The following is a 24303-nucleotide window of genomic DNA, read 5'->3' on the forward strand; positions in this document are numbered from 1 at the left end:
TGCTGCTATCAGAAGGAAGTACAGGAGCCTTAAGTCCCACACCAAACGGCTCAGGAACAGTTATTACCCTTCAACCATCAAGCTCCTGAACCAGCTTGGATAACTTTACTCAACACTCGAAATGATTCCAAGTTCCGTTTTAAAGCAAAACAGATGTTGCATGCTGACCAGGTAATTTATTTGAGATACATGTTGGCTGTGATGCTGGAAGGATTCCCTATTGTCCTTGAACAGAGATTTGGATTGTTTTATCTGTTTGTGATGGGACGGATATAGTCTCACTTTTAAGTACTCAATAAATCATGTTCTCAGTATGATTTATTTACTTAATTATTATTATTTTTATCTGTTTTTTGATATGCATAGTTTGCCTTCTTTTGCACATTGATTGTCAGTCTTTGTTTATGTGTAGTTTTTCATTAATTCCGTTGTAGTTCTTTGTTCTACTGTGAATGCATGCAAGAAAATGAATCTCAAAGTAGTGTATGGTAACAAATACATAATTTCATAATAAATTTACTTTGTCTTTGATTTATGAGTGTGGAAGTCTTGTTGTTAATCTCAACTTCAAAGACTTCATCAGAAAACGTAGACTGACATATCACTGCAGCAGAGAAGATGAGCTCCACTAATAGAATGTTCGTTCCATTACAAATATGCAAAACAATCCAAAACTCTGTTCAAGGACAACAGGGAATCCTCCCACAGCATCAAAGCCCACACGTATCTCAAATGAATTACCTGGTTACATGCAAAACCATTTTATGTTGAAACCGTATTTCCCTCAGTGACTGCATTTCAAACATTTTGGAATGCCTAGAGAAGGCAACTATGCTCTATCTCCTATCTTCTTATCCTAGCCACTTTTATTATGAACACAATTGTGTTTGGCTGCTCAAGCTATTTAAGCAAGCAAGTGGGGCATATACAGTATATAAAATTGTAATGCTCTTCAACTGTTAGTGTTTTAAAAGTGTCCAGCCTCAACAACCACTATTCTACAAAGACTTAAGCTTGTAAATTCAATATATTTTTATGTAAAGCTGGAATTAGGATAATTAATAAACAAGTCACAATTGAATGGTACAACTGATAAATAAGTGTATCGTGTAAGTGGCCTCAGAACCTTGTCCCAGCTTTACTATTTTAAATTAAATTGAGACTAATTTATAAATATGTATTTCTAACCCACATATGACTTGCATTGGATAGATCCAAATTTATAGAAGTAATAAACACAACATTGAAAAACTTTTCCCCAGTTCTTTGAGCTGTTTCATATATATATTTTTATTCAATTTTTAAGATAGTTACATAGAATGAATAGAATGATAGAATAATGTAGTGTAATATCAGCCCTCTCCCTCCCCTTAACCCTTCCCCCCTTAACATCCCTGTCTAAAAAAAAGAGAAAAAAAAACAGAAAAAGAAAGAAAGACTGCCTGGATATCGGAAGATCCCCACATGCTCCATGGAATTAAAAGTAGCTTTAATATATATATTTATTTATTTCTCCAGATAACTAATAACTTTATCTTCGGAGGACCTATATATTTAATCCTATCTTTTGTAAGTAAGGATGCCAAACTTTCAAAAATATGTCATATTTATTTCTTAAATTATTAGTATTTTTTTCAAGTGGAATGCAGCTAAAAATTTCATTATTCCAATGGTCCATACTTAAGTATGAATCTGATTTCCAAGTAACTGCAATAGCCTTTTTGGCTACTGCCAATGCAATTTTTATGAATTCTTTCTGATATTTGTTCAATTTAGGTTTTGGTTTTATCCCTTCAATATCACCTAGTAAAAATAATATTGGGTTATGTGGAAGTTGTATTCCAATAATTTGTTCCAATAAAACTCTTAAATTTATCCTAAAGGTTGAATTTTAAAACAAGACAAGTAGAGTGTAAAGAAGTACCAATTTCTTGATTACATCGAAAACATTGATCAGATAAATTTGGGTTTAATCTATTTATTTTTGGTGGTGTAATATATAATTGATGTAAAAAATTGTATTGTACTAATCTAAGTTGGACATTTATTGTATTTGTCATATTGTCAAGACATAATCTTGACCAATTTGTTTAATCAATTTTAATATTCAAATCAGTTTCCCATTTTTGTCTTGACTTATGAATTCCTTGTTTAATTGTCTGTTTTTGAATCAAATTATACATCCAAGAAGTAAATTTTTTAATTTTTCCTTTTTGAATTAAAGTTTCTATTTCATTAGGCTTCGGCATTAACATTGTTTGACCCAGTTTATCTCTTAAATAAGCCCTTAATTGGAAATAACAGAAAAGAGTGTTATTTGATATTTTATATTTAAAATATAAAATATATTTTTGAGCTGTTTGATAATCACAATACAATTGTGTTTAAATGGTAATGAGTGGAATAGCAGATACTTCTGGCACAGAAGGTTACCATTTGGCCCACTGTATGAATATCAACACGAAAAGAACCGCCCAGCCTAATTCCAACTGTTAGTTTGGTTTCTGAGTCTTGTAGGTTAAAGAAACATCCAAGTACTTTGTAAATTCCACAAGAGTTTCTGCCTTTTTCACCCTTACAGGCCACCAGCCTGATGACATCTTTTAGGTGGGGTTATTTTCCTCAGGTCATCTTAACTCAAGTTTTTACCTGACTAATGATCATTCCACCCCCAACTAAAACAAACAGATTTCATTTTTGTTTTACTGTCTAGCTCTCTTAGCTGCTTTTGTCCCACTTGATGATCTTTACCTGAAGCTAAAATGCTCCAGTCCTGGCAAAATCAGCTTATCTTTACTGATATAGGAATCATTGAAACAAGACATTTGTGATTTCAATGATACCTACATCAGAAAAGGTCATGTCTGGAGTCTTCTCTTTGAATCAGAAGCAAACATGATGATGTGGCACTCCTCCCTTTGCAACCAGATTTTTGACTTCTTGACCAACAGACAGCAATCAGCTAGGATAGGCAGCAGCACCTCCCCAATACTTGTGCCCCACAATGCTGTGACCTCCGCACTCTGTGGTGAACTACATATACCTGTCTGGACACGCCCCCTGCTGACTGCTCCTGTGGCTCCTCCCACAGACCCCTGTATAAAGGCGATTGAGGTCTGAGTCCGGCCTCTCTGTCTCCAGGATGTAGTATGGTGGTCAACCACTGCTTGTTCCTTCTTCCAGTCAATAAAAGCCGATATCTCGCCTTTACGTCTCAGAGAGAGTTATTGATGGTGCATCACACTCCCCTTTATTTCCTATACATGTGGCCCAACTCTGCTCTGACTATGGTAGGCCAAATCTCAATTAATAATGAGTTGGAGCACAGGAAGGGCATTCTAATGGCATGATGTCATGACAATCACTTTTCCCACAGTGTCATGCAAACGTACGAGATGGTTGTGACCTCAGGATGGGTGTGGGGGGGGGGGGGAGGTAATGTACATGCTCCTTTTTCCACGTCATGCACCAATGCTGTTTTGGTCCAGAGGGTTAAGAGCGTCAAGCTCCTAGCAGTGAACACCACCAACCACATAGATAACACAGTCAATGAATACACACCAGTGCCTCTACTTCCTCAAGAGACTGGAGATGTCCACCTCATCCTCACCAATTTTTATCAATGCCTCACCAAAGCCCCTACATGGCGCATCATTGCTTTGCATGTCAACTGCTCTGCCCAAAACTGCAACAAGCAGAAGAGGTGTGGACACAGATCTGCACTTCACAGAAACCAGTCTCCGCCCCGTTCAGTCTGTCTACACTTCTTGCAGCCTATATAATCAAAGACCTCACCCAGACACTCCTTCTCTCCTCTTGCATCACGCACAGAGTTCAATTGCTTGAACGCACGTGCCACCTGGCTCAAGAATAGCTTCTTTCCTGCTGTCTTAGGACTCTTAAGTGGTACCCTAATATGATAAGATGGACTCTTCACCTTACAATCTACCTTGTCATGGCCTTGCATCTTATTTTTTCCCTTCACTGCACTCCCTCAGTAACTGTAACACTTTATTCTGCATTGTCACTGTTAATCTTTGTACTACTCAGGGATTGTTGGAATGGAATGATCTACATGAATGCCATATCCATGGTACATGTGACAATTTAAAAAAAAACAATTCACCAACCGGGGTTACACTTAAAGCAGACCAGGCAAGGATAAATCTCATAAAGGTATTTTTGATATTCACCATTATTTTGAAAAATAATCTTTACTAATAATAAAAGTATATGATTTAAGAGTTATAGGGAACCTTCTATGAGGATGGACTATTGTTACATTGTTTCATTAAATGCTCACATTTTGCTCTGTTATCGAATACAGTAGTATTTTTCAATGATACTTAATTTATAACTTACCAATAGATTTTCAGGTTTGATATCCCTATGCACGATGTTAAGGCTATGCAGGTATTTGATAGCGCTAGCCAGATTGTAAAGCATTCCACTGGCATCACGTTCTGTGTATTTGTTGGTAGAAGTAATTGCATCAAAAAGATCTCCACCCTAAAGAAATTATATCACTGTATGGTTACCTTTTGAGAAATATATTCCATCAAAAATTCCAGTAGATTCCAATTACGTAGATAGATGTAAATATTTCAATAATTTTATTGCTTTCAAGTCATTAAAACTTGATTTGATGATATATTTCAGAAGCATTATTAACAAATTTTATCAAATTATTTAATTTTTCATTACTGATTCGTCAGTAAAATAGTCTTACCTTGACAAGTTCCATGACAAGATAAAGTTCATTTGGTGTATCCATCTCTTCAATTAAAAGAACAATGTTTGGATGTTTAACTCTTCTTAAAATGGACACCTCATTTTGAATCATATGCTCCTGTAAGAGGTACAAGAAGCATTATTTTTGTAATATAACATCATAAAACTTTTCTGCCTACCTTTGTCAATGCAACCACAAAGCTAGTTCATCAGCCGGGATTTTTGTTTTGAACTGTTCCATTATTCTATATGATAACAGATGATCCTCTTCCTCAGTAACAAATTCCCATTCTCTGTGCATACCCCTTTAGGTATTTTCTATCTAAAAACATATTGATTTCTTTCTTATTAGGTTTTGCCAGAAATTCTACTGTACATGGAAGCACCGCTTCCTTCAGCACAAGTCCCAAGATGTTTTAGCCCCATAGACTTATTCACAAGTCCTAAATGTATGAGCCAAGCTCTACTAGTAATTTGCTGACAGTGCTCTGTGGTTGCACTTCCCATCAAGTTTAATGGTCAAGCACAAGCTTTGCCGGAACTCTTCAGGATGTACGTACCTGTCGTCAGAATCTGAGTCAGACATAAATCCATTCATTTGACACAAGAGATTCTGCAGATGCTAGAAGCCATGAGTAACAAACAGTAAATGTGTGAGAAACTCAGGAAGTCAGGAAGTCAATGGAGGGGAATAAACAGTTGACGTTTCAGGCTGAGACTTTTTATCAAGACTTCATCAGATCAAGATGAAAGGTCTTGACTTGAAGCGTTGACTTTTTATTCCCCTCCATAGACTCCGTCTGACTTGTGCTGTATCCAATTAGCCAGCTCTCTCGGATCCCACACCATCTAACTTCCCACAGTAGCCTTGCAGAATCAGCATTTTGTAAGCGTTGTTCCATTCATTTGAATGTGGATTGTTAGTTCTGTGAGGATCAGTAAGAATGTAAGTTATCTTTTTTAAAATTTGTTTCCTTTTAACATTACTTAAAATTTGATTGGTTGTAATTTTGAAAAATAAAAATTACATTTAAAAATAATTTTCTTAGATTTTAACCTTTATTTAAATGCTTTAGAAATTCAGAAACTGCAGCTCAGAATTTGCTTGTGCAGGCTCCTCTGAATGCAGAAAAGCTATCTTGCAGAGTCCTGCATTATATCCCTTACTAGCCAAAAGACCTTAAAAAAAAAATGGAATGATTCTAAAATTATTTTAGAAGCTTTTGACAGAAAGCAGCTTTGCAGATATATATACATTTCTGATGCCTTACATCTAAAAATAAATTCACTATTTTTTAAACCAACAAAAATTAAAAATAATAAACACAAATATGTTAAAATAAAAGCAATATACAAAGAAGAAAACCAAACAGCCAGATAATCTCTGCCTACACAAAATGCTGTAAGAATGAAATAAAAGCAGAAAATGCTGGAAATGCTCAGGAGGTCAGGAATTGTTGGTGGAGAATGAAACAGAGTTAATATTGCAATTCCATAACCTGTATAACTTGCAGGGTATTTCCATTTCTCTCTTTTTATACCCCCCTCTTTACCACTTCTGCAGGACTACAATCCTTAGCGAAACCAGTAAGCCATAACTAGCATAACACAGGATTCCTAAACCAAAATACTAGGGAATACCAGCAAAGTCCAACTCCACTCACTTCAGTGTGCAGCACAGCTGGGTAAGGAAATTAGACCTCAAAACAGTAAGTTCAGGATTTCCAGGTTTGCATTTCCCATCAGAACTACTGAAACATAGAAACATAGAAAATAGGTGCAGGAGTAGGCCATTCGGCCTTCTGAGCCTGCACCGCCATTCAGTATGATCATGGCTGATCATCCAACTCAAAACCCTGTACCTGCTTTCTCTCCATACCCCCTGATCCCTTTAGCCACAAGGGTCATATCTAACTTCCTCTTAAATATAGCCAATGAACTGGCCTCAACTGTTTCCTGTGGCAGAGAATTCCACAGATTCACCACTCTCTGTGTGAAGAAGTTTTTCCTCATCTCGGTCCTAAAAGACTTCCCCTTTATCCTTAAACTGTGACCCCTCGTTCTGGACTTCCCCAACATCGGAAACAATCTTCCTGCATCTAGCCTGTCCAATCCCTTTAGAATTTTATACATTTCAATAAGATCCCCCCTCAGTCTTCTAAATTCCAGTGAGTATAAGCCTAGTCGATCCAGTCTTTCTTCATATGAAAGTCCTGCCATCCCAGGAATCAATCTGGTGAACCTTCTCTGTACTCCTTCTATGGCAAGAATGTCTTTCCTCAGATTAGGGGACCAAAACTGCACACAATACTCTAGGTGCGGTCTCACCAAGCCCTTGTACAACTGCAGTAGAACCTCCCTGCTCCTGTACTCAAATCCTTTTGCTATGAATGCCAAATGAAGAATCTGACTGATATCTTAGACAGATGGCAGTGCTAAGGGAGGAGATTTTTTTATATGTTGAAGCTTTTTTGTATGAGTTCTAGGGCAGGGCTTCTTCTAAACTACCCATATCACCCTGTCGCATTACTCATGGCCCTGCCACCAGTCAGGATATTGTGGTTCATCTTCAGGATCATCTACCTTTAAGGGAATGAGGAACATTGGTGACAAGATCCATTAACGAAAATCCAGTACATTATTTTCAAGCAGAAGCAGTTTAAGAGAAAAAATAAGAATTTCTGTACTCACTTTTCCTCTACACTTGCTTTTATTAATAATTTTCAAAGCATATTCTCTGCTGGTTGATCTAATGGAAAAAGCAAAAAAAAAAATTAAAATGCTTGCTCAGAACAAGTACGACTTAAAACAAACAGTTGCAAGTGCAGTCAGACTAGATTTAATAAAAATTATGATCTGGAGACCATGAAAATACTCAATAAACACTTTTTAATCGCAATGTCCTTAACAGCACTGTAAAAAACTGATAACATTTTCTTCAATGGGTACACCATCAAGGAGGAGTTCCTCTGGTCTGTGGCCTCAAATCTGATAGTCTCCCTGGTCACAAGTTCACAGTAAAGACCCTTGCATTACTTATTTTCAGGGGCTCCTAAACTGGACACTCACCGATTATGAATCAGGAACTTATACATAGTGCAAGGAATTTACAAACTCATTAAATAGTATATCTGAACAATACCAAGGAAAGGAGATGTGAAGCCACTTTAGTCACTTAAGTGTGCTTATTAATTACTAATTCCTCAAACATACCTTTAAGGAAAATACAACCAGATATAACAATAGACTCAATATACGAAGATGTCCATTTCAACAGACAAACCTTTCCATGCATTCTTTCACAATTGCAAAATTTCCATCCCCTATTGTTCTGCCAACTTTGTAACGTTCAGCTATAGATGCTGGCACCTGGAACTCTTCCTCCACAACTTCTGCAATAAAAAGGTACTAGTTAAACACTTCATCGAGAAAATAAGACCTTTGAGTCAAACTATAGGCTTGAAATTACTGTCATTCATAAAAGTGAAAAATGTTTAATACTCCCTTTCAATGCAAGTGCTAACCAGATGAACAGGTTTACGCCTTTGATATAATAATGTCAGAGAAAGACATATAATGCATGGGTATAGTCCTACTGTTATTGCCAACAGTAATTTCTAACCTAAAATGTTTTAACATTTAAAATATGTCATTTTAATGATATTTTGGTAAATGGTTATTGGTCATAAAAAATTACATTATTGTATTTGTACAATAGACTACATTAAATCTAATGACATTATTTATTTGTATTTCTACTTATGTGTAAATTATTCTTCCCAAAAACAATCCTACCATAGTGTTATTACATTATCGAGGATGGATAATTCCTGAGACAAACTTAAAAACTGAGGAAATTTATAAATCAACACATTAAACTACAAGGTATAAATGGAAAATACCATGAATAGCTAGAACTGCATAATGGAATAATCACAAATAAGACAACTAAAAATTCTAAAGTTAGAGTAATAATGACACCCAAAGTGGGAAACCCTGAAATCCCAAAAGATCATTATGAGAATTTCAGAAAGTTAGTGGGTATAAGATAAATGCTGAACAGGTTCTCCATAAATGATCTAATTTTAATCTGCAAGATGTATCAAGGACAATAACATTGATAATTAAAAATGCACATAATTCAATACTTGAAACCTTCACAACTTGCAAGATTTTGTAAAGAGTGGGAAGGAGGTACATTGTACATAGAACAAAAAGAGGAAATGTTAGAAATGCTTTAAAAGGTGAGGCCTCGTCTGTGGAAAGAGAAACAAAGTTAACACCTGAAGTTGATAACCATTTGTGAGAACTTAGAAATGTTAAGAGGTAAATAAGAAATTTAAATTGCAGAGAAAATGAGGAGGGTCTATTCTAGACCTTCCCCATTGTTCTCTCCAACCCCTACCAATTTTTCTGTAATGTAAATCTTTCTGTTAAATGTATCTTTTTTTCCTAGTTCTGATTGAAGTCTTCAGTCTGAAACATCAGTTATCTTTGCCTCTCCACAGGGGTTGCCTCACCTGGTAAAGTTACCAGCATTTTCAGTTTTAAATTTAGATATCCAGCATTTGAGAGTTTTACTTTTGAAGCATTTATAGAAACTAAAAAAAAAACTTCCCCTACTATTAACTGGTACATTCACACATGACAAAAACAAACATAAACTATAAAAGAGAAAAAAACTATACACTGTAAAAGACCAATGTAACAAAAATACTACATGTTAAATGAATATTTCTTCACAAAGATCTAAGATTCATACCTTCGCAACCTGGCCCCTCATTATCATCTATGGAACTACAAACTTTGGTTGATGCCAGAGATGTTGAGGATCCACTGTGCTGAGAGCTCTAGCAGCAAAGAAAAATGTCATTGCAGTAAGTGAATAAATTACATTCCTCATAAACCTCATATGTCATTTTCTGCTGAAGTGCGTTAATAACCATGCAATGACTCATTTTATTTCAGTCCTAAAGAAAAGGTCAGCTGCAATAATGCTGAATGGTGCACATATAACTTGCTGAAATTAGTTATGGGAAAGCATTAAACTTAGCTTTCAAAGGAAAATATACTTCATTTCATGCAAACATTTGTAAATATTCATGGAAGAGTCTAATAATTTGAATTACATTTTAACATTGATCTCTTCTATTTAATATTATACAGCCTTATGAAATCTATTAATAGCTACTTCAAAAATCCTCTTTGCCTCCACCTTTTGCATCATCTACAAATCTGGAATTGTGATTTATACACAGTTTGTAAATCCTGAATATATAATTAATGTAAAGCAATGGTCACAATTTCAACCCAGAGAATTCCACTGTGTACTAAATACCCCAACTCATTCCACCCTCAATGCTTAGAGCATATATGTCAAACTCAAGGCCCGCGGGCCAAATCCGGCCTGCGGTGGAATTATCTTTGGCCCGCGAGATAATATCTAATTACTATTAAAGCTGGCCCCAGTAATCGAAGCGCCTATGGCGTATGATATGGCTAATGCTGAGTTTATTCAGGTACCAGGTTTTCAGGGTTTTTAGTGTTTATTCGGCAGTCTTGCTCGGCAGTCTTCTTCATAAGAAACAGAATTTGTAAAGTGAAACACTTTGTAGTTATAGCAGAGACTGAGACACATGAGAGCAGGCTGAAAAAACAGAGGCAACGAAAGCTGCGTTCGCACGCGTCCGACTGATCCGGCCCGCATGAAGCTGCATTTTGCTCAATCCGGCCCATGACCTAAAATGAGTTTGACACCCCTGCCTTAGAGGGATCTTTCTTACTTTCAAATACATGCTGGGTTTTCCTTCTCAATTGACCACTCATTTTCTGTCCCTGATTATAATTTCTATAATATTCCCCACCATTATCACCGTTCATTGTTTTACTAAATGTTTCTCCAGAGATAAATGTTATATTAAAAGAATATTCTATAATATGTTTACAATAGACTCCCCAAAGAAGGTTCTGTACTGGAATGTAGAACTGTTCAAATTCAATAGTTTAATTTAAACTGTCCTGTTTTTTTTTTCCAAACTGGATTAAAACAGACTTCACCAAACAGTACTGTTTTCAAATCAAGTTTGCTTATTAGTTGAAAAAAAAACAGCATCCTATTTACAGACTTTATAAACCTATTTTAAATCTGAATGGGCAATGTGACAATATACCTAATCCCTCTCACCATCTCAAAACAGGGAAAATAAAGTAAAATCACGGAAAACCTCAAGTACAGTAAAAATTTAAATTCCATTTAACTTTGCATGCATATAATTTTGAAGTTAATAATGCTGTAATAATATATATGCACGGATCCCACAGCAATATTAGATAGCGAGCAGCTGTGCATTTATTTCCTCTTGAAATTATAAAGTTCTTTAGTTGTACAATGAAAATACACTTCAGTCTGCCTCAGTAGTGAAGGAGCAGTGGTTTGAACTGTCTGAAGTTGCGATACTTACATGATAGTTAATATCTCTTTTGAAGTCAAATTTTAGATCATATCATTTCAAGTACAACAATCTTTTTACAAAGTGATACACATTAATTATTGCTAATCAACCCCTTTACACTAAAAATTAGCTATCAAAACCACAGAGTCACATGCCTTAAGGTAGTAAATGTTACTGGTATTGTTAAAAAATTCAACAATTTTTGATATAGTCATGGATGCTACAGCACCAAGCCAGGCCATTTGGCCCATCTTTAATCTGCCTAGTCCCATCAAACTGCACCTCAACCATGGCCCTCTATACCGCACCCATCCATGTACCTATCCAAATTTCCTTTAAATGTTGAAATCACACCTGCATCCACTAGTCGAGTTGGCAGCTCATTTCACACTCTCACCACCCTTACAATAACGAGGGTCCATCTCATGTTTCTCTTAAACATTCCAACTTTCACCCTTAACCCATGCCTTCTGGTTATAGTCTCACCAAACCTCAGTGGAAAAAGTCTGCTTTCAGTTACCCTATCTATACCACTACCAAATCTCCCCTACGCTCTCCTATGTTCTAGGGAATAAAGTCCTAACCTATTCAACCTTTCCCCATAACTCAGGTCCTCAAGCCCTGGAAATATTCTTGTAAATGTTTTCCGTACTTTTTCAATCTTATTTACATCTTTCCCATAGGTATGGTAGGTGACCAAAACTGCACACAAAACTCTAAATTAGGCCTCCCCAATGTCTTATGCAATTTCAACATAACATCCCAACTCCTGTACTCAATACATTGATTTATGAAGGCCAGTGTGCCAGTGTGGTGAACTACATATACCTGTCTAGACACGCCCCCCCCCCCCCCGCTGACTGCTCCTGTGGCTCCTCCCACTGACCATGGCTCCTCCCACGGACCCCAGTATAAAGGCGATTGGAGACACCGCCCCGGCCTCAGTCTCCAGGATGTAGTGTGGTGGTCAATTGCTGCTTGTTCTTTCTTCCAGCCAATAAAAGCCTGTATCTTGCCTCTCGTCTCCGAGAGTTATTGATGGTGCATCAGCCAGAAGCTTTCTTATGATCCTATCTACCTTTGACACCACTTAAAAGGAATTATTCCCAGATCCCTCTGTTCTACCACACTCCTTGGTGTCCTCACTATGTAAGATCTGACCTAGTTGGTCCTTGCTAAGTACATCTCCTTACACTTGTCTGCATTAAATTCAATCTGCCATTTCCAGCTGTTTTCCAGCTGGTCTAGATCCCACTGCAAACTTTGATAGTCTTCCTCGTTGTCCACCATACTCCCAATCTTGGTGGCATCTGCAAATCTACTGATCCAGTTTACCACATTGATAATAGACAAAAGGTGCAGGAGTAGGCCATTCGGCCCTTCGAGCCAGCTCCGCCATTCAATGTGATCTTGGCTGATCATCCATAATCAGTACTCCGTTCCTGCCTTCTCCCCATATCCCTTGACTCCACTATCTTTAAGAGCTCTATCTAACTCTTTCTTGAAAGCATCCAGAGAATTGGTCTCCACTGCCTTCTGAGTCAGAGCATTCCATAGATCCACAACTCTCTGGGTGAAAAAGTTTTTCCTCAACTCTGTTCTAAATGGCCTACCCCTTATTCTTAAACTGTGGCCTCTGGTTCTGGACTCCCCCAACATTGGGAACATTCTTCCTGCCTCTAGCATGTCCAATCCCTTAATAATCTTATATGTTTCAATCAGATCCCCTCTCATCCTTCTAAATTCCAATGGATACAAGCCCAGTCGCTCCAATCTTTCAACATATGACAGTCCCGCCATCCCGGGAATTGTGACTGATGAACAAGGACACCTAGATCTCATTGTACTTCCCCTTTTCCTAACTTGACACTTAACATTGACAGCCAGATTGTTGATATGGATGACAAACAACTATGGATGCTGCACTGATCCCTGCAGCACACTGCTAGTCACAGACCTTCAGTCAAAGAGGTAACCATCTACTACCATCTCTGGGTTCTCCCTTAAGGCCAATGCCTAATCCAACTTACTACCTCATCTTGAATGCCAAGTGACTGAACCTACCTGACTATCCTCCCAAGAAAGGCCCTGTCAGGGGCATTACTAAAGTCCATGTAGACAACATCTACTGCCTTGCCTTCATCAAATTTCCTGGCAACTTCCTCAAAAAACTCTATAAGTTTGGTTAGGCATGACCTACCATGCATGAAGCCAGGTTGACTTTCCCTTATCAGTTCCTATCTATCCAAACACTTATATGTACATTCCAATAACTTTCACACTGCTACTGTCAGGCTCAACGGCCTATAGTTTCCTGGCTTATTCTTAGAGCCTTTCTAAAACATTGGAACAACATTAGCTATCCTCCAATCCTATGGCTCCTCACCCGTTCCTAAGAATGTTTTAAATATATCTACTAGGGCCACTTCATTTTCTGCAATAGCATCCCACAGGGTCCAAGGGAACATTTTATCAGGCCCTGGGGATTTATCCACCCTAATTTGCCTCAAGGCAGCAAACACTTTCTCCTCTGTATAGGGTCCATCACCTTGCTGCTGCTTTGTTTCACATCTATAGACTGGGAATTCATCTCACGAGTAAATACAAATGCAAAAAGTCCATTTAAGATCTCCCCCACCTCTTCTGGCTCCCTGTGTATAGATGACCACTCTGATCTTCCAGAGAACCAATCTTGTCCCTTGCTATCTTTTTGCTCTTAATATTTCTGTAGAACCCCCTTAGGATTCTCCTTCACCTTGTCTGCTAGAGTAACCTCTTGCGCTCTTTTATCCCTCTTGATTTCTTTCTTTAGTGTTCTCTTGCATTTCTTATACTCCTTGATTACTTCATTTGTTCCTGCTTGCCTATACCTGCTGTACTCCTCCTTCATTTTTCTTCACCAGGGCTTCAACATGTCTTGAAAACTAAGGTTCCCTAAACCTGTTTCCTTGCTTTTTATTCTGACAGGAACATACAGGTGTACTCTCAAAATTTCTATTTTGAAGGCCTCCCACTTACCAAGTACTCCTTTGCCAGAAAATAACCTGTCCAATCCACACTTGCCAGATCCTTTCTGATACCACAAAATTGGCCTTTCTCCAGTTTAGAATCTCATCCCAAGTACCAGACCTATCTTTTCCCATAATTATCTTGAAACTAATGGCATTATGATCAATAGATGCAAAGTGTTCCTTTTTCTTTTTTTTAATGTAAGAGCAGAATTAGGCCATTCAGCCCATTGAGTCTGCTCTGCCATTTCATCATGGCTGATCCCGGATCCCACTCAACCCCATACACCTGCCCTCTCACCATATCACTTGGTGCTATGACCAATCAGAAATCGATCAACTTCCGCTTTGAATGTACCAATGGACTTGGCCTCCACCACAGTCTGTGGTAGAGCATTCCACAGTTTAACCACTCCTTGGCTAAAAAAAAATTCCTCCTTACTGCTGTTCTAAAAGGTCGCCCCTAAATTTGGAGGCTTTGGCCTCTAGTTGTGGATGCCCCCCACCAGAGGGAACATCCTCTCCACATCCACCTTATCCAGTCCTTTTAATATTCAATAGGTTTCACTGAGATCCCGCCACATTCTTCTAAATTCCAATGAGTACAGATCAAAAGCTGCCAAATGCTCCTCATATCTTAACCCTTTTATTCCCAGATTCATCCTTGTGAACCTCCTCTGGACTCTCTCCAATGACAATGCACCCTTTCTGAGATAAGGGGCCCAAAATCGTTGGTAATTCTCCAAATACGGCCTGCCTAGTGTCTTATAAAGCTTCAGCATTATCTCTTTGTTTTTATATTCTATTCCCCTTGAAATAAATGCCAACATTGCATTTTCCTTCTTTACCACAGGCTCAACCTGCAAGTTAACCTTCTGGGAGTCTTGCACAAGGACTTTTAAGTCCCTCTGCTGCTCTGATGTTTGCATTTTCTCCCCATTTAGATAATAGTCTGCACTATTGTTCCTTTTACCAAAATGCTTTATCATATATTTTCCAACACTGTATTCCATCTTCCACTTTTTTGCCCTTTCTTCCAATTTGTCCAAATCCTGCTGCAATTGCATTGCTTCCTCAGTGCTACCTACTGCTCCACCTATCTTCATGTCATCTGCAAAATTTGCCACAAAGCCATCAATTCCACTATCTAAATCTTCTTCTCCCCCTTCCTTTTGAGCCATAGAGCCAGACTCAGTGCCAGAGACCTGACTGCTGTGGCTTTCTTCTGTCATTTTGCACCCTCCTCCCTCACCCAGTTACCAGCATCCTGCATCTTGGGTGTAACCACATGCCTCCCTGTATGTCCTGTCTAACAACCACTCAGCCTCCCAAATGTTCTGAAGTTCCAACTCCTTTACACGGTCTGTTAGAAGCAGCAGCTAGATACACTTCTTGCCGGTGTGGTGGTGTAGTCATCAGGGACACTGGAGGTCTCCCTGCCTTCCTACATCCTGCAAGAGGAGCGTTCCACTCTCCTCCTCCCTGGCATCCCCACTGCTCTCAATAAACAATAAGAAAGAATAAGTAACAGAAAAAACTACCTACAGTCTAAGCCTCTTCTCGCTGAAGCCTCGGTAAGGTGAAGTCTCAACTCCTCACTCTAACAATGGCCCACTCACACAATAACCACTCCGCTTAAACCTTACTTCTTGTTACTGGATCTCGCCAAATGCCTACTTTTGTACAATCCAATGTCTCCTTGGGAACAGTGGCACACAAAATATGATGACTGCCCCCACTCACTTCTTTTTACTCTCTCTCCCTCTATGCAATCCCATATCTCATTGGGAACTGTGGCATGCAAAATATTTCAAAACATTTCCTGTCTTATTTTTAATCTCTAAATGCATCCTTACCTTTTTTCTCCAATGCCTAAAATTTTGATCAACTTGCATGCCTTGAAATGCTCGCACTATTTTCCTTAAGTCTCAGCTGTTAGAGTGACTACTCCAATCATGTTCACAGTAACAGATGGCATTTCCCTATTGTCACTACACACATAATGACATCGTCATTGTGCATGGCACTCAATACTGCCTTTTCACAAGAAACTGATTCAAAAGGTCAGTGCCTACAACCTTTATTTTTCGCCTACTGTCAAACTGGGAGTGACATTTTATGAGCATCAGCTCCCTACATTCATATTCATGTACTGATCTTCAGTCAGAGGTAAGAAAATCACTAAGAGACTCCAGCAGAAGCAGGTCTGCATTACCATTCAGTAAGATCATTGCTGATCTAAGTTTGGCTTCAATACCACTTTGCCTCTCTCTCCACATCCTCTTCACGTCTCTTGCAGCTCAAATATCTGTCAATCTCCACCTTGCATATATTCAGTTAAACTGTACCCACAATCCTCTGAGTTTGCGAATTCCACAGAGTCACAATCTCTTCATCTCCGTTTTATATCAGCGACTCCTTTGTCCCACTAGGGGACACATCATCCCAGCATCCAATCTGTTAACTCCTTCCAGAATCTTAAATGCATGATAAAGATCACCTCTCACTCTTCCAAATTTCACTGAGTAAAGGTCCAGCCAACTCAGTCTTTCCTAATACATCAACTTCTTTATCCTGCAGGCAACAATGACAAAGATTAGAATATCTCTGTACAAGGTTACCAATGCAACATGCTGCTGCTTGAAGCCCTAAAAATCTAAATGTTAGCCTTGGATTGGGATCATCTTTGGTACGGTGCATGTATGTGCATGCTGCTCTATAGTAAGGTAGGTGGGGTCAAGACATGGTCTCAGTGAGCAGTTAGAGAACTGATTTTCCATCCTCTTACTAATTTTAACCATCCCCTGCCCCGTTCTGTTCTCCTTCATCCCTTGGCAGCCTGTTCCAACAATGTAGCTGCTAAACGGTCAGATGAAATTGCTCTGCAGCAGTCTGCACAGAAATGACATGGCTGCTCCATCCTGTCAGCATGAGGGCCAAGCATTAATTTTTCCAAATGGTACCAAATCAGAACAGCAACTTCTTAAAGAAACAATGTCCCAACTTCCCAATCTCTTTTGGTGATTCCCTTTTTGTGTAATACACTTTGACCAACTTAATTTCGCTCTTCATAAATACTACTAAACCTGCTGAGTTAGTCCAAAACTTTCTGTCTGTATTTCAGATCTCCAACATTTCCTGTATCTGCATTTTTAAGAAAATACACAATGTCCTCTTGATCTCCTTAGTGCACAAGTAGCAGCACTTAATGAAACCAATCTTAACTTCTGTGTAATATTAAGTGAACTTATTAAGGTTAGAAAGCTTACTTTTATCTTGGTAGGTACAGTCTGATGTCTAGATCACCAACCACTTGTAGAACATGCCTGATCACTGAAACCACCGCTGTAGAGCTAAACGAAGCAGCGGCAAGGCATGGTGAATGGGAATGGTACTATGGTGATTGCCTTGGTTAGAAATTAAAGAATTGTGTTCTATGTTGGTATTTAAGTTACTGCCAGAAAAAGTGGGGAAGAGAATCAATTGAATAAAGCTAAGAGAACAAATTTCCTTCAGATTTTGGTTTGGTAAATGAATATTTATAGAATGGTTTCATCTGCACTGATATTGGTTGAATTGAGCCTGAACTAATCTGCATCATATTCATCAAAATGATTCCAAACAGGAGATGAATGCTAAGTACAGCTTTAAACAAGGGTCACATTGGAGAATTTGGAGAAGTTCTTCAGTACCTCTCCACCACTGGACATTGCAGAGGTCAGATTAGAAAAAGCATTGAACTGAGGAAGCTTAGAAATGAATCTACTCACTGCATTGAAATTGAGTGTGATAGTAAAGCTGAAACAAAAAAAAAACACAAGTCCATCTTCATATGGTTCTGTATCCTTTGCTGGAAGAAATTGTCCATAAAATTTAGAATCAGGGATTGATTAATGTTGAATTGTTTTTAAGATGTTCTTAATCTGCTAAAAGGGAAATAAACTGAGATCAATGTGATTGAGAAACGGCATGGACATGATGAACCAAATGGCTTCCTTCTGCATCATAATGACAAAGGAATGGAGAGTAATAATTACTATGTTCGGGTTTGAAGCAGCCAACAACGTCAGTTACAATATTCTTTAGTTTGATGATTCTTCAAAAAATAGCTGGTGATAATTGGACTAACAAGCACTGAAGAAATACAGGTCTGATAAATTCAGATACAACTTTAGTGGATGTGGATTTTAGAAAGCCATCTACATTATTAGAAGAATATATGTATAAAGGACAGGAATGAATGACATATAAAATGTAAAAATTATTAATGATATTAAATAATCATTCTTGCTTTATTTTGTTCATGTTTGATACAGTATTTGTAATAATGTCAATACTTCTTGTTAATGAATGCAAGTAGTAATCTTATAATTAAGCAAAGAATAATGAAAGCTATTATTACAGGTTTTCTTCCTTGGGACCTGAATGAACTTGACATCCTTCACAATTTGCCCTGAGAGAATGGTGGTGGACCTTCTTGACCAATCCACTGAAGTGATTTGACAGCACTGTACATATTACTAAGACTGCACGCAGGCTAAAGTCTTCTACAACCATCCAGCAGCTTCACAGTCACTTATTATTTCCTATTGTTCCACTAATATTTAGTTTTTATTTTGTGATTATTTGATCATTGCCTAATTTTAAAAAGTTATGCATAGATGACTGAACTTTAGATGCAATTCTTTCCTCTGTTTTCAGCAAGAAATTAAAGATAAATAATTGAAAATGTAAAATCATAAAAGTAGTTAAATGTGATACTATTACGTAACAAACCTCTGACATTTAGCTCTATTGTCTCTCTACATTTGAGTCTCCCACAGAACATGAATCATTGATATAGAGGGGGAGGTACGGCCCCGGTGAGATGAATTGAAGTGCAGTATTGCACACAGTCCTTTGAATTATGTTTCCAGATGTATTGTCTGGTTTGAAAATTTACATTCCATTAACTCTTACTTCACCTATTCATTGAAAACTCAGGTTAGTTGTAGCTGTTTACTGAAGTGGAATTAATCACTGAATAAAACCTAATAGACTCTGTGGTGCTGGACAGTTCGATATCACCAGTTTTCACCTTGTGTGATCCTGGATGAAGTTATAAGTGCATCTTTAAGTATATAACATTCTGAACCTAAATAGTATTTATGGCATGCTCTTTATACACACACTTTTTTGCTGAAATTCACAGAGAGCGTCATTTTCAATCAAATGACTGCACTGTCAATGGCTCTTCCCTATCATAAATAAACTAATAGTTGACCATCCTTTTGCTTCCACAGATGTTACTTGTCCAGCAGTTTAGTTTTTGCTCCAGATTCTTGCATCTGCAGTCTCTTGTGTCTCCAAACCATTAATAAGAACGTGCTTAAGTTTGAATAAATGGCAGTCCATACCTTAGTCGCATCAGAACTTTAAAATTATTGCAAATGCAGAGTGCATTTGTAACATGAGAACACTATAATAAATTCCATGCCAAACATTTAAAGAAAACCAAAATCAGATGTATAGTTTTAAAATTGTTGTATATCAAAATCACAATATCTGATATATCTGCAAGAAATGTTTATCTGCATTCAAGCACATTTTTTAACTGTAAAGGGGAAAATAGAAGGAATGCTAATGGTGGAGCTGAGCTTGCAAATATTTGCATCTCTTTGATTCCCCTCATTGCAGATTTAGTTGCTTTAGGCATTGTGATGATCAAAAAGAATAATAATTAAAACCAGTATACAATGCAACTGCTATCTGAGGAATACTATGCCTTTCATTTTAGCACAAACAATTTGTATTGTCACATTGTCATACTTACAGCTGACGTGAAAAACTATAGCCCTCCCCAATAAAAAGTTCACTTGCAGTTAATGAATCCCTTTGAAATATCTCAGATTTATTTAGTATTGCTGCCTGTATAATGATTAATCACTTTGACCAATGAAATCACTATATACTTATCTATAATATGACACTATAAATGTAACTATAATGTGTCACTATAATATATATCACAATATATTTATACTATCTTACCTTCTGCTTGCGTAGGCTGCCTGGGCTAGTTGGTGATGGGCTTGGTGTTTTGGTGGAACGTGGAGTAGAAAGCTGACTGCCAGGGGCTCCATTCACTAAAAGAAGAAGCAAATATAATCTAATTATGTCATAACGTGTACTGGGCAATCTTGGAAAACTGAGTAATATGGCTGTCAATACAAAGGAAAAGGAGAAGCAGAAGCATCTACGTAAATAATGAGTTTTCTAGGAAATCTACTGTATTCTGAAAAGATTTACAAATAATTGAGTTTCTTACTTAATAAAGAATTTATGGCTGTTTGTTCTTTTTGTATTACTATCTTTTTCTCTCACTGCTTTATTTCAGAGATTACTTTTCATATTCAGTTCATCATATCACAGCTTACTGGGTTGACAGTTGAGATTCTTGCTTCCAACTTTTTATTCAGCGTTTGTATCTGAGATTCCACAAGGGATGTAAGAAAAATATCAATTGGATGCAATCTTCTTCTGGAACACTATCATCCAATTCATTGTATAAGCTCAATCATGTAGCTGGTTTCCACAGAACTCAATGGCAAGCAGAAGTATTTCTTACAAATATTTGGCATAGAGCTTACAGAGTTTTTTTTGTCCAACATCACATAATCTATACTTAACATGCTGCAGTGATCCCAAGGCAGTTTACTACATTATATAACTTGTGGTATGTTGCAAATGGATATGTGAGAATGAATTGCAAGCCAAAAAAAGTGATTGTGATTAGTGGTTGAAAGTTAGTTTGTGGAGATGAGTTCTTAAGTTCTTTATAAAAATGATTGGCAAGGCATTAAATTGGACAGATCTATAGAGAAGATCACAATGAGACTAGTTGAGATGTTTGATAGTTCAGCTGCACACAGACATGTGCTGGCTTACAATTGTGCACAAGTAAACTTGAGAACTCCACACCGAGACACTGAAACACAGAAGTCAGGAATGAATTGGTGATCAGATGCCAGTGCTTGAGATCTCCTACTCAATTCTAAGGAAGGGTCTTCAACCTAGTTCTCTTTCTGTCCCATTGATACTGCCTGACCTGCTAAGTGTTTCCTCTATTTTCTGATTTTATTTCTGACCTCTCACTTCACTGCTGGACTATGGCAATGACCACGAACTTCAACTGAAAAATTTTGGAGACATGGATCCAAATCAAACGATCATGATTGACACAAGGACAAGCTAATCCAAACACAATAATTGGAACAAAACTTAAACATACTTGAGATTAAGAAAAAATTTGTTTCCAGGGTGCAAGTTTTGCAATTTAGATGACATGAGAATGTACAGTTTTAGTTTTAAAGTAATACATAACATTAAAACTGTAATTGATTAAAACTGGCTCGAAGTACAAGACTGGGTTGTGTTAACATTAAGGCAGTGGAGTTTCTGACAATGCAAGTGGCTTCATTCTTCTCAAAGCTGAGCTTGCCATTCTCTAGGATCTGATGCTGAACAAATAGCATCATCAATGTGGCTAAGTGATCCCTCCATCCAGCTGAAGAGCAATGCACAGATAAAGAGGAAAAGACTGGTCTCAGCCACCTTGGCGTTGAAAGGTTGCTTACTTATCCATTATGAAATAGGGGGCCATATTTAACCCACAAGCGCCCAGCAGAGCAATTGCATTCCCCTCACCTTATTATCCTTCATGTGCTCATCTGCACTTCTATTCTTCTGCAAATTACCTATATCCAATTAACCCGCCAATACATCTTTGAGACGCAGGAAGGAAGCAGAGCTACTGGAGCCGTGTCCATGGCATAACTGGGAGAATGCAAACTCAAAATCAAGAAAAAGTCCGGATGCCTGGAGCAATGGCCGATAGTACTAACCATGAACAATAACAGAGTTAACGTCGGGTGAAACAATGAACAATACCACATCCATGTGATGTTTTACGTAACATTTTGTAAAATATCAGCAGAGTGCCTTTCCTAACAGTCATCTATTTTTTGATATTTCAAACAAATTAACTAATTATTTATTTTTGTCCATCTCTGACAATAACATTTATATTGATGTTAACACAATATAATCATACCACTTGAAATAGACAGATTTCAGATTCAAACTGTGCAAAACATTTTCGAACATCAAATGCTCTGTAAGTTGTCAGCATGTTTCATTTATTAGAGTCATAAATCAAAATGCTTAATCTTAGTCAAAACAAACTAGAACACACAGATAGATCAACTGGCAATTAATGGCAGATGTAATTGATATCATTCATAACAAACTTTAAAATAACTTTACAATAAAATAGCATTTTGTAAACGGTGATATATCTGTACATGTACCTGGTAATTTTTTTGAATTTAATAAACTCACTTATGTAATTCTTCTTTAGGTTTTCTTTCTTTAATCCTTTTGCAACCTAAAGATAAGTCATGCTGCCAAATAACATTTTCTGTCAGCAGATCCTATCCTTCCAACCACTTCAAATCTCAGCTGTAAGACTAATTGTGATTCTTGTATAGGGAAGTCATTACAGCTAAAGTTACTCCTTTCTCTGTCTAGCAACAAGTATAAGGTCTACACCAGGACTTACTCCGCAATATTTAAGAGCAGGAGCCCAATTGAAGCTTTGCCCTCACTGAATACCAAGGGTGACATTTTCATTATTGCCTTGGCTCAAATTATATAATCTAGTATAAATCAAGATTGAATCTGGAATTTTCCATGCTTCATCTAGTATATTTAGTGACAAAATAAATACTGTCCTTATTATTTTTATTTCAGAATGTAAAATAAAGATTAATCTCATTGTTGTGAAACACAAACTTGTTTCTTTCTCGTAGGTAATATTAAAAGAGTGCTCCCAGTCCAGGACCAACAAACAGTTGCTGTGCAGAGATTAGGCATTTATGATTTTAAAAAGTGGCATTTTATTATTCCATTTATAACAAAACTGCAAATTTAACGAAGAATACTTTCACTTTGTATGGTATAGAGTGAAAATCTTCCTATTAGATGTGAATTATAATCTTCTCATCACACATTTTTTATTGGTTTCCTTTCAGATATTTTAATGTATATCTAGTTAAACTGAGCATGAAACTGATGCTAGATGAGAATACTAATGAGGCATCTGACTCCCTCTCAACTTCCTCTATCAACAAGGTACAAGACACAAGGGTAATGGAATACTTCATATAGACTTAGAATAGTGAACTCCTTTAATTCACCTTTTAAACAGCTGAAACCATCCAGTGCAGAGCAGACTATCCTTGGCACTCTAACCTCTACCCTAAGTAGTGATTTTCTCCGCCACTAGTGCAAAAAAGCGGTGTATCATCATCTACAGTACTGTGCAAAAGGCTCAGACACATAGAGGCACACACACACACATTTTATAAATATATATATATATATATATATATATATATATATATATAGAGAGAGAGAGAGAGAGAGAGAGAGAGAGAGGGAGACAGTAAGCGAGTGAGGGTGCCTAAGACTTTTGCACAGTACTGTATTTGTCAATGGGGGGGGCGGAGAGTGATTTTTTAAAAATCTGGCGGGCAAAAGGATGTTTGGAATGGTGAGGGTGGACCCCCAGGAGGGGTGCGGGACAGGTGGCAAAAAAGAAGGGGCAGGGGTTGGTGCAGTGTGGGTGCAGATACACCCAGTCCTGAGACACCAAGCAAGGTCAGTTGATTCCAAACAATTAGCTTATTAATCATTACAGAACATCTCCCTGGTTCTTCCTGCTCAGCCTCCATGTCTTTTTCCCATCCATGATTCCCCTTTCTCTGTCCCCTTTCCACTCTCAGTCCACAATAGAGACTCATAGCAGAATCTGGTTCATCATCACTCATATATGTCACGAAATTTGTTTTTTTTTGTGGCAGCAGTACAGAGTAATACACAAAATTACTACAGTACTGTGCAAAAGTCTTAGGCAGCCTAGCTTTATATATGTGCCAAAGACTTTTATACAGGACTGTACATGACACATTGCAGTTACTGTCAGTGATAATAAACCTGATTTTGATTCTTCATCTTCGCAATCTCCAAGAAGATTAATGGCAGTGGATGCATGGTAAACTGCCAAATGCAGA

The 24303-nt window shown here is 37.6% G+C and overlaps 1 protein-coding gene across 5 annotated transcripts in view; it reads right to left on the reverse strand.

Annotated features, from left to right (window-relative positions):
* dclk1a (doublecortin-like kinase 1a) overlaps positions 1 to 24303 on the reverse strand; it is a 281096-nt gene that overhangs the window by 58836 nt on the left and 197957 nt on the right. For all 5 annotated transcript variants that reach the window (XM_073043890.1, XM_073043891.1, XM_073043893.1 and 2 more), the window contains 6 exons: positions 20222 to 20316; positions 9494 to 9581; positions 8015 to 8123; positions 7423 to 7480; positions 4730 to 4849; positions 4363 to 4509 (listed from right to left, as the gene is read on the reverse strand). In XM_073043890.1, the coding sequence (XP_072899991.1) occupies positions 4363 to 4509; positions 4730 to 4849; positions 7423 to 7480; positions 8015 to 8123; positions 9494 to 9581; positions 20222 to 20316 (617 nt within the window). The remainder of the gene's footprint in view (positions 1 to 4362; positions 4510 to 4729; positions 4850 to 7422; positions 7481 to 8014; positions 8124 to 9493; positions 9582 to 20221; positions 20317 to 24303) is intronic.

The sequence above is a fragment of the Hemitrygon akajei genome, chromosome 4 (genome assembly GCF_048418815.1).
Source record: "Hemitrygon akajei chromosome 4, sHemAka1.3, whole genome shotgun sequence".
Lineage (NCBI taxonomy): Eukaryota > Metazoa > Chordata > Chondrichthyes > Myliobatiformes > Dasyatidae > Hemitrygon > Hemitrygon akajei.